At 29.2% G+C, this 11,891-nt stretch overlaps 2 protein-coding genes across 2 annotated transcripts; both read left to right on the forward strand.

The window, feature by feature from the left end:
* Positions 1-2,620: 2,620 nt before the first annotated feature.
* On the forward strand, positions 2,621-6,267 carry LOC120071931 (glutamate dehydrogenase 2). The gene is made up of 9 exons (XM_039024371.2): positions 2,621-2,955; positions 3,067-3,180; positions 4,122-4,343; positions 4,489-4,563; positions 4,656-4,772; positions 4,864-5,114; positions 5,233-5,308; positions 5,420-5,506; positions 5,844-6,267. The coding sequence occupies exons 1-9, from the start codon at positions 2,848-2,850 to the stop codon at positions 6,027-6,029; spliced, it is 1,236 nt and encodes a 411-aa protein (XP_038880299.1). The 5' UTR covers positions 2,621-2,847; the 3' UTR covers positions 6,030-6,267.
* Positions 6,268-7,407: 1,140 nt separating this feature from the next.
* On the forward strand, positions 7,408-11,118 carry LOC120067770 (light-harvesting complex-like protein 3 isotype 1, chloroplastic). The gene is made up of 3 exons (XM_039019351.2): positions 7,408-7,781; positions 8,731-8,868; positions 10,691-11,118. The coding sequence occupies exons 1-3, from the start codon at positions 7,484-7,486 to the stop codon at positions 10,924-10,926; spliced, it is 672 nt and encodes a 223-aa protein (XP_038875279.2). The 5' UTR covers positions 7,408-7,483; the 3' UTR covers positions 10,927-11,118.
* Positions 11,119-11,891: the final 773 nt, after the last annotated feature.

Genomic DNA, 11,891 nt, shown 5'->3' on the forward strand with positions numbered 1-11,891 from the left:
CTATAAATATTATTGTGACATATATAATATAAATAAATAAAATTCAACTTGGGCATTGGTTATAATAATAATTATATTATCAATGTTATTATTTTGAAAGCATATTATTTAGTAAATTAAAACAGCTTGCATCTTTTTGGGGGGAAAAAGAAAGAGAGAATGAGAAAAGAATTTCATTTAGTCTAAAAGATACATTAAATAAAGGAAGGAAAAACAAGCTTTTAGAAGACACATCAAAACTAGTTTGAAAATCCATCCACAACATTTTTAATTTTGGAAAAAGATTTTAAGATAAGTGTGAGAATTATTGTGTTTTGTTTTGTTTTCATTTTAGTTTATTATTATCATTATTAAGAAAAATATCAATTTATATATTAAATACATAATTGTATTAATTTAAATCCTTAATTTTTTTTTTAGTTTATCCATTTATAATAAAAATATTAAAATTGAAAAAACAATTTTTTGTTTTTGTTAAGAAAAAAGGTGAAATTAATATTATTATAAAATTATTTTAGAATGAATAATATTTAGGTATAGTCCAGGTTGTATCCAATTTATCATGTAGTTCCTTTGATAACAAAGGAAACAAATATATATATATATATAAAAGTTATCCTTTAAAAAAAAAGAGAAAAGTTTGACATATCCACTCTATGAAATTCAAATTCTACGAATCAAAATAAGAAAAAAAAAATCCAAATTATTTATATATATATATATATATATATATTGCAAAGATATTGTAGTTAAATTGTGGGGTGAGGGAATCGAACTTCTAACCTCAAGGTCGATAGTACAAACACTACGCCAGTTGAGCTACACTCATGTTCAAAAAATATTTTTAATTGAGAAATAATCGCGTCTCACCCGTCCGGACGATACCGCGGGACGTTCACCGAACCCACATTAGTCTATCTCCACACTCTCTCCAAAATATAGGTATCACTCAATGACAAGTAAAAACCATTACAACACAACCAAGTGAATGCCTTAAATCAATAATTTGGTCAAACCAAAAATTGTGATGAAATTATTATGCATATGTATATAACTAAAAAAAAGTATAATAACCGTTGAAATTCTCAATAATAACTATTTAATTTCTTGCACCATTTTTTTAGCTTAAATTTTAAAAACACTTAAAAAAAATTATAAGCTTAATTACTAAAAAAAAAACGAAAAATTAAGAACCACTTGATAACAATTTAGTTTTTGAAAATTAAGTTTATAGATACTATACTTTTTGCGAGATACTTACTACTCATATTTTCATAAACGAAACTAAATTTTGAAAATTTTTAAAAAATATAACTAAAAATTTAAGTGTTGATTAAAGAGTGGAAATAATAATGAAATTTTGAAATAGACAAATATAAGGGAGTTTTTTTTTTTTTTTTTTTTTTAAATATTGGGAAATATAGTTGTTTTGAAATTATTTAGAAATATATGATTGTTTTGGAAAAATAAAAGAATAGTAACTAAATGGGACCTAAGTAAATTTATTTTTATTTTTTAGAATAGGTGGGACCTAAGTAATTGACAGTGAAGACAACACCTAATTAATTAATTGAGACTGGAGAGTAAATTTTGCCGCCATTCCAATTTTTAGAGACAATTTATCAAAATTAAAATGAGAAGTTTGAATTTAGATATATTTATATATTATTTTGAGGGAAAAAAAAAATCCAAAGTGCAATCCGAAAATACGGATTTGCGAGGCAGAATATATGCAGGTTTTAATGCCAAGATCCAAATTACCGGGAAAAGAGGAAAAAAAAAAACAATAAATAAAAGAAAAAAAATCTCTTTCCCTAGTATGTATATCTATCTATATTTGTGTATATATATAAGTTTAAATATCATTTTAATATATTTATTTTAAAGTTGGTTTAATTTTAATCTAAGAAAGTTATTTTAAATGATAAAATTGCTGAAAATATTTATAAATAATAGCAAAATATTACTGTCTATACACACAGACTACTATCTTTGTTTATCAAAAATAAAGAGTGAAATTTTGCCATATTTATAAATATTTTGATTTATTTTCCTATATTTGAAAATAGTCCTTTTAATTGATGTATTTTCAATTAGTTATAGTTTTTCTTTTTTTAGTACTTTAATCACTCAAAGTTAATTTTTATTAAAATTGATTAATATTAATAATAACTTCAGTAAATATGGGAACATGACCTTAAAAAAGGGTTAAGAGGTCATGAGTTCAATCGTTGACACCCACATGTTATACCATGTGAGCTACTTCGGACACTCACAGATAGTAAAAAAAAAAAAAAAAGCTTTTAGGCAAGAAAGTACAATATAACATGTTTTTAAAATTTAGAGTAAAAAATACTAATAGATAACAAATAATTTTTCAAAAATCGATAGCGAACTAGCAGTATAACTAAATTTAATATTTGTAAAAATGAACATAGTTCAATTGACATATTTTTTAAACTATCCATGGTTAGAGGTTAAAAAAAATAAATTGAAAATTTATTGAAAGTTTAAAGAGAGAAATTAAAAAAGTGAAAGTATGGACTAAAATACAAAATTGTAAAAACTCGGAACCAAAATCGTACTTTTGTAATAATAATAAAAAAACAAATCAGAAAATGGGCCTAAATTGTTGAAAATTTATTTTATTTCCACCAATTCAGCTTCCTCTTCCTTAGCGGATTGGGATTCTTTGTCCTAATCGGACTCGTCTCAGATTCATAGATCGCAGCCTATAAAATTCCCTCTCATCCCTTTCATTTTTTTCCATCATTCTTCACCATTTTCTCCCATTGATTTTTCACCAAGAATCTCTGTTTCAGATTTCCCTCTCTACTACTAAAAGCCATGAATGCTCTTGCTGCAACCAACAGAAATTTCCGCCATGCCGCTCGGATTCTCGGATTAGACTCCAAGCTCGAGAAGAGTCTTCTGATTCCCTTCAGAGAGATCAAGGTGTTTTGATTTTCTTTCTTCTTTGTTTCTCGGCAAAATCGCTTTCTCTTCCAAAAACGATTCATCGATCCGTTAATTTAATTTGTTGATTTGCAACTTGAATGTGAATAGGTTGAGTGTACGATTCCGAAAGACGATGGAAGCTTGGTGTCTTACGTTGGGTTCAGAGTTCAACATGACAATGCTCGTGGCCCCATGAAAGGGGGGATCAGATACCATCCTGAGGTTTTTATTCTCTTTTTCAGTACTTGCTTTTTAATTTGAATAGCAATCGGTCGTTTAAGCTCGAAAGTTAAAGATGGATTTAGATATGAACTGTTGTTCTAACTGTGATTGCCAAAAGGCAAAAACTGTTGATTTAGAAATCTGACCCCCCTTTTTTTCCCCTTGATTATTCAGGAATATGAGATTGGGCCGGCCCATTCTGGTCTAGAATAGACCCAATTTGTAAATAGGATGATCATCATTTCACAAATATTTACGAATATGTCAATGTCATGTATCTGATATGGTTTTTTTTACCCACCCTTTTGTTTTGTATATTTTTCAGTACAAAAATAGCTTGCATTTAGATATGAAAATAGAGGGCATAGCTGAGATTTTAATGTCAATTTTGTTTATAGAACATTTTCCGAAAATGTAAAACAATGCCAGGTAATATTCGAATCTATTGCAAATTGCCATAGAAGTACACTTTAGAATTTTTGGCCATTAAATGTATAGTCGTAAAAAAGTATGCCAGCCTTTGGCATCAATGCTTTAGGAGTCAGTCTAGTTCAATGTCATCATATATAACATGTAGGGGTGTGAGAATTTGAACGTTTGACCTGACCTCTTGGTCGAGGGCATATACGAGTTATTTTCAGGTTCGCTCGTATATGCATTTTTGCACGGGCAGATTTTGGCAATTCTAATTACTAAAGTTACATGCGAAGCAAGAATCTTGCCCATGGATTATAACCTCTAATTGATTTTATGTACTAGGATTCAGATCTCTCTCCTCTTAATTGTATCCTTATCAAATGAAAAAAAAAGCATCATGTCTGGTTGATTTGTTTAAAGTGGTTGACACAAAATGTAAAAACCTTATGAATTGAATTTGTAAATAGTTACTTGAACTTCATTATTCTTTTTGGTTATTTGAGATGTATTGTTCGTCTATACAGGTTGATCCCGACGAAGTGAATGCTTTGGCTCAATTAATGACCTGGAAAACTGCTGTTGCTGATATCCCATATGGTGGTGCAAAGGGTGGCATTGGCTGCAACCCAAGGGAGTTAAGCAGTAGCGAGCTTGAGCGTTTGACTCGTGTCTTTACACAAAAGATTCACGATCTCATTGGAATTCATACTGATGTACCAGCTCCTGATATGGGCACAAATGCACAGGTTCACACTTCACAGAATTCTGCTTATTCATGTTTTTTACTTTAATGCTTGAATTAGATTTGGAAGTACTAGTTTTTTCTGGGTTGTAAACTTAGTACTCCCAGTTCTATCAAGTTTATCTCATATTCTGAGGTGATGTTTGCAGACTATGGCATGGATTTTGGACGAATACTCAAAATTTCACGGTCACTCCCCGGCTGTTGTGACTGGGAAGCCCATAGTAAGTCCCTAAGATACTAAAATCCTATGAGTTTCCAAACTTTTAATTTTTTCTGTTGCTCTCTCTCTAATTTTGTACCTTTAAAATTTAAGGATTTGGGTGGATCACTTGGAAGAGAAGCTGCAACCGGACGTGGTGTTGTTTTTGCAACAGAGGCTTTACTTGCTGAGCATGGAAAACATATCAAGAACCTGACATTTGCTATTCAGGTACTTCAAACTATTTCATGCCTGCTTTCCTACTTGAATATTGCCTTCTTTTCTACAGAACAATGACCTTTTACTGTTGTAAAAATTGTAGGGGTTTGGAAATGTGGGATATTGGGCAGCAAAGCTTATTCATGAGAAAGGTGGAAAGGTTGTTGCAGTAAGTGATATCACCGGTGCTGTAACGAATCCAAATGGTATCGACATTCCAGAACTTTACAGGCATAAAGAAACCACTGGAAGCCTGGTTAACTTTGAAGGTGGAGACAGTATGGATCCAAACGAGCTACTCGTACATGATTGCGATGTTCTTATCCCTTGTGCCTTAGGTGGAGTTCTAAACAGGTTTGTTCTGTTCTGTTCTGTTCTTTATAATCAAATCTCATGAAGGATGATCCTGAAACATTGATCTTAAAATGTCCATAGCTATATAGTTATAAATGTGCCATTGTTTTTCTTGCAGGGAGAATGCTGGTTCAGTGAAAGCCAAGTTCATAGTTGAGGCAGCAAATCACCCCACAGATCCAGAAGCAGATGAGGTAATGCGAAAAAAAGTGATAACCCCTTTTTTATTTAGTGAAACTGGAAACAGATAGAACTCATAAACAACCAAGGATTAGTTTCTGATCTCTTATTCTCCATTGTTGCAGATTCTATCTAAGAAGGGAGTTGTAATTCTACCTGATATATATGCGAATGCTGGCGGAGTGACTGTAAGCTACTTTGAGTGGGTTCAGGTAACAAAACCGAAACAAAACTTGTTTCTCCTAATAGTTTTCTGTTTTTGAAAGTTAAGCTTATAAACTGTATTGCTCTATTACCTACTATTCAAAAACATTTTCAATATCCGAGCAAAAATTTGAAACTAAAAACAGTAGTCTTAACTAAAATTTGGCTTTGAATTCAAATGTATTTTGTAAGAAATGTGAAAAACATATCAAAAGATTGAGAGTAAGCAGACATGATTTTTAAAAAACAGAAAACTAAAATCAAAATAGTTATTCTTGATTATAAGAGATAGTGCAAACAAGTTTAACATTAACTTACATATCATTATTGTACTTGAATATGCAGAACATTCAAGGTTTCATGTGGGATGAAGACAAAGTAAACAATGAACTACAAAGGTACATGACTAGAGCATTTCATAACATAAAGAACATGTGCAAGACCCACGACTGCAACCTGCGGATGGGCGCTTTCACGTTAGGTGTAAACCGTGTTGCACGTGCCACGCTTCTTAGAGGTTGGGAAGCTTAATTTATAGATTGATGATTGTCGTATCAAAGAGAAGCTTATTTATCAACATGGAAGCAGTTTAAGATGGATTTTTATGTTTTATTAGCATTTTGTTCGATTTGATTTTGTTCAACTTATGAAGCATAGGATGGATTAGTATAAGTTGTTGAAACTTTGATAGTAGTTTGTACAATGCCTCAATTCTTAGTTGTTACATTATTCTAGCAATAAAATTTTAATAATTCTGATTAGTGATTCACTTTTCTTCTCCCTTTATTTATTTCTAATCTCTACTACTTCACAAACCTACTTGGCTTGCGTCTCTTCTTTCTTCAATTTATTTCAAACGTCTTTGATTGACCTTCACTTCAATATATATCTATTTAACAAATGTAAGACTCGAAACTTTGACTTTTAAGAAAGAAAATGGTACCTTAATATCAAATTACTTGATTTGTAGATTAATGAAAGGTTATAAAATACTTTTGGTCCATAAATTTTCATAGAAGAAAAAAATTTGTCATTGAACTTCACTTGGTAACAATGAGTCTATGTAGTTTCAAATTTTTAACAATTTAGTCTTTAGACTTTATAAGTAACAATTTAGTCTCTATAATTTGAAATTTGTAATGATTTAGTTCTTATCATGAAAAATCTCTTTAGAATTAAATGTCAACTTTTATTACATAACCGCTTAGTCTTTATAGTTTACAAAAAAAAAAAAAAAAAAAGGATCATCAATCAATTTATCAATCTACACGTATAAGAAATTTCATTAAATCTTAATAACATTTTTAACAAGAAATATTAAGTCAAGTATATGGACTAAATTAATCGCTATTTATTACAAGTTCAATAACTAAACTCCTAAGATTATAATAATTACCTCTTGCTACATTCGACCCTATTTCATTTGCTACAGTATTTACTATTTTATATTCATCATTTTTTTTATTCATTGCTATAGTATTTACTATTTCTTTCTCAAACTAAAATAATTTACCCGTCAAACACATATTATTATAACCCAAACTAAAATAATATATACTAAAACACAAACTGTTATAACTCAACTATAATAACCTAGGACTATAATAACCAATTATTTGGCCCAAATACCCCCTAAATCATTATCAGTTAAAGTTTAGAGATTGAATTGATAAGTTGTTTTTAAGGAAAAGAGTATATAAAAGATGGAGAGTGGTAACTTAGGCTTTTGGTTATTATCAAATTATTGCTGTCAAAGACATGGGATAAAGCACAAGCAGCTTGGCCAAATGCCCATAACCTCACCTGCCAAAGCAAACATGGGCCTTTGACAAGATAAGCCTTTTCTTATGACCACAGCATGGGCAACTTCTTTCTCTCTTTATTATTACCATCCACGAACAAAAACAGAGCCAAAACATCAAAAGGAAGCCCAAAATAAAATGATATATATATAAGAAAAAAAGAGCTTAGAAATCTCAAATACAATGGCTTCGATTGCTATTTCTGCCTCATTGCCAAGAGCATCCACTTCAAATCATGTCTTCGTGAAGAAAAACCCGACGCAAAAGGTAATTAGTACTCTCGACGTCGAGGACCGAGATGGTGTCGGTGCTGTGGAACGTCATGGAAATGTTGCATCAGCTAGGGAGAAAGTAGAGGAAGATAATGATGATTGGAACCATGGTGAAAAGTTCACAGATAAGAGATGGAAAAATGGGACTTGGGATCTCAATATGTTTGTAAAGAATGGTAAGATGGATTGGGAAGGTGTCATTGTTGCAGGTGAGTGCTATCATTTTTGTAAAGTTAAAAAAACACTTTCGCAACCTAAATGTCTAGCTACTAATTGAAATTTAGTTTATACACTTTTATTTTTCTAACAATTTAGTCCATCAATTTTAATATATATATAGAAAATTTTCAAAAATAAAAAAAACTATTTACACAAAATATCAAAATTTTAATCTCCTTTGATAGATGTCGATAGAAGTCTGAAAACTAATTGAAGTCTATTATTGATAGACGTTGATAGAGGTTTATCAGTGTCTATCAGTATTTTTTTTTCCTATTTCTGTAAATAGTTTGACATTTTTTCTATCTGTGAAAATTTTCATATATACATACATACATATACACATATATAGTTTTTATACTTTAAAATTTGTAATAATTTAGTTCCTATCGTGAAAAATATTATTAAAATTTAATAAGATATCTTACATACACAAAATTGATAAATTGATTAGGGTCTAGAAGCATTTATAAGTTATAAGGGTTAAGTAGTCATATAATAAAAATTGACACTTAAATTGTCAGAATCACTACAAGAGTATAATAACTAGTCAAAGTGAATTTAGTTCAATAATAATTGACATATCTTTGCTCACTAGAGGTTGATGGTTCAAACTTCCATTCTCAAGGTTGTTTTATTAAAAAAAAATTGTTGTAAAGTACATATAGACCACAAAAAGTAAGAGACCAAAAAGTATTTTCTTAACCATAATCTTATCAACAATATATTAAATGATTAAATCTCTTTTATAACTTATCAACTTTTAAATTTTCAATGACAATTTCACATATCATAGACCATTAATCTTCTTTTCTTATTAAAAAAAATAATTTAGTGCATTTTAGATTACATTTATCTTTATGAATTTAACGAAAGTGCGAATTACTTACACTTCTTAAATTAGAAGTTCGGATTAATGTTAATGATAAATTAATGTAGAAGCAAAGAGGAGGAAGTTTCTTGAATTATATCCGGAAGCAGCTACAAATCAAGAACCAGTCCTCTTTAGAAGCTCCGTCATACCTTGGTGGGCATGGCTTACCAAGTCTTACCTTCCACAAGCCGAATTACTTAACGGTATTCAACAACATCGAGTTTGATAATCAATTTATTTTTTAATATATATATATTTTTATTTTAAGAAGTGAATTTTAATTTTTGAATTTCTCTTATAACTAGGCTAGGTATTTTGAAGTAATTTCCAGCTCTTTTAAGTAATTTTTTTATTTTTTGTTTAATGTTTTAAAATTCTTTAATTTATCTTTATTACATTAAAAATTCTAAATTAAATTATATCATTATGTTAAAAAAAAAATATGTTAAAACTGTGAAGGGAAAAACACGAGAATTTAAAATATTAAGAACTAAATTGAGAATTACTTAGACGTTTAGAATTATTTGATATACTTTTCTCTTTTATATTATAATATATTTTTATGAATATTTTCAAATATAGGAAAATAATCCAACTTATTTACAAATATAACAAAATATCACTATTAGTAATAGACAGTGACGTTTTGCTATATTTAAAATTATTTTAGCAGTTTTCGTTAAAAATAATTACCCATATTTTTATCTATAAATATTTAAAAATTAAAATTCACATCCCTCTCTCTCTCCTTGTATTAGAATTCAAATATTACGAGAGGTTAGAGTTTTCTTTTCAACCATCACTGTATTGGAGATGAGATTGAACCACATCAAAATTTTTAGGTAGGATTATAAAAAATGTCCCTGAATTTTATACTTTGTGTCAAAAATATCTCTGAAATTTCAAAAGTTTCAAAAATATCCTTAAACTTTAAAAAATAATTCAAAAAAGACCCTTGCCATTAGTTTTGGATGGAAACAGTTAAAATTTTATTTAAAAAATACCTCTGAACTTTCAAAGTTCTAAAAATACCTCAACCATTAATATTTGAACAGAAACCGTTAATTCCTCGTGAGAAAAAATAATTTTAAAAATAAAAAAAAAATAAGTAAAAAAAATGCTCCTAATAATATTAATATGATGATCAATTTATTTGAAGTTCTCTTACGTTCGAAAAAAACCAATTTTGAAACAAATTATAGGGATATCCTCATTTTTTTCATATAAATACTCTCATATTTCTCTTAATTTTCCAATTTTTAGCTTACACCAATTTTCTCAACAACCAAAGTAAAAACCAAAATTCTAAGTTAAAACATAAAATCTCATAAAATTCCAAAATCAAACATCCTCTTAAAATATACAAAAATCGAAAAGTATTTAGCTATTAACCCACACACAAGTACTATCGTACAATTTTGTTATAATATACAAGTCTTAAAATCATTTGGTGCTTTATTTATGATCTTTTTTCTTATTATAGTTCATATACCTTAATTAAAGTGTGCAATTTTATTTACCTATTTATTTTAGATAAACAAATGTTCAAATAGTTAACAAAAAGGGAAGAAAGAGTGTATTGAAGAAGGGAGGGGAGAAAAAGATGGAAAATAGAGAGGTAGGACAGTATCAACATTTCTGTTCATATAACAGAAAGGATATTTTTTAACTTTTTTTTTTAAAAAAAGTTTAAGGGTATTTTTGAAACTTTTGAAAGTTCAAAGGTATTTTTGAAACAAAACTTTAATGTTTTTCGTCCAAAAATAACACCAAGGGTATTTTTGAACTCATTTTGGAAGTTTAAGGCTAATTTTGCAACTTTTAAAACTTGAGGGGCATTTTTGACCCAATGTGTAAATTTCAGGAGCATTTTTTATAATTTAGCCTTTTTAAGATACACGACTGTCTACTACGCTATCCTCAGGTTGGGTATAAGCTAGGAGGAATAAAAGTTTCGAACTTTGAGATTATTTCTAATGAAACATTAATGTCTTAGTTAATAAATGTGTTTGTTTGTTGGTGAAGGTAGGGCAGCCATGATAGGGTTTTTCATGGCCTATATAGTGGATGCATTAACAGGAATTGGAATAGTTGGGCAAAGTGGGAATTTCATATGCAAAGCAGCTCTTTTTTTTACCGTCATTGGTGTGTTGCTGTTCAGGCAAACTGAAGATATTGAGAGCTTAAGAAACATAGCTGAAGAAGCCACCCTTTATGACAAGCAATGGCAAACTTCATGGCAAAACCAAAATGAAAATTAGTTCTATTCAAGAAAAGGGTATTTAAATCTTGTTTGATAGTAATTTTTTTTTTCTTTGAATATTTCTAAAAGTTAGACTTGTTACTTAACTATATGATCTCTTTTATTTTCATATCCTTTTGTCTTAAACTTTATTACTTTCTTTTAAGAACTAAATTTTCTACAGAGAATGAAAACAAAAAGTTAAATATCATTTTGGTTTCTATACTTTGAAGTTTGTACAATCTTAGTTTCTATACTTTTACGTTCTAATTGTCTAATTTTAATCCATGCATGTATTTTAAATAAATTTAAATTTGATAGAGTAAACATATATGCTTTAATCCATGCATGTATTTTAAATAGATATTAAATTTGATAGAGTAAATATACATGCAACGGAAGAAATTAGAATCAATAAGCACTCTAATTACACTTAATTTGAGTTTAAAAGTATGCAAAAAAACTGATTTCAAGGAAGAGGGTTTCAAGAATACAATACCTTTGAAGAACCACTGAAATTCTTGCTCCTCTCCACGATTTGAGTCTCCAAATCACCAGTAGACCACTACAATGATCTTTTGTACTATCCTCTAACTTGGATTGAGAGGTGAAATCTTAGATTGAGGTCAATTTGGTAAGGGAAAAGGAGGGTTTTAAGACAAGGTGGAGAATTTAAAAAATTCAAATTGCATGACCCTCTTCCAATCTGAAAAATGAAGTATTTAAGTTGTTTAAACATGCAACCACTCACTTAATCAGCTGACTGACACTTCAATCAGTATTAAGTGGGTGGACTAAGTGTTGGTTATGTTGGGTTTTATGGCATAAAACTCGCAGTTTGTAAAATGATAAACATTTTCTATAATCAATATACTTATTATTGATTTTATAAATTGTATACAGGAAAGTCTAAATCCAATAAACTAAAACCCATGACTATTACATGAGTACTTGAACTTTATGTGGAGATATAAGAGTGGATCA

The sequence above is a fragment of the Benincasa hispida genome, chromosome 1 (assembly GCF_027475165.1).
Source record: "Benincasa hispida cultivar pf3 chromosome 1, pf3_genome.v1.1, whole genome shotgun sequence".
Lineage (NCBI taxonomy): Eukaryota > Viridiplantae > Streptophyta > Magnoliopsida > Cucurbitales > Cucurbitaceae > Benincasa > Benincasa hispida.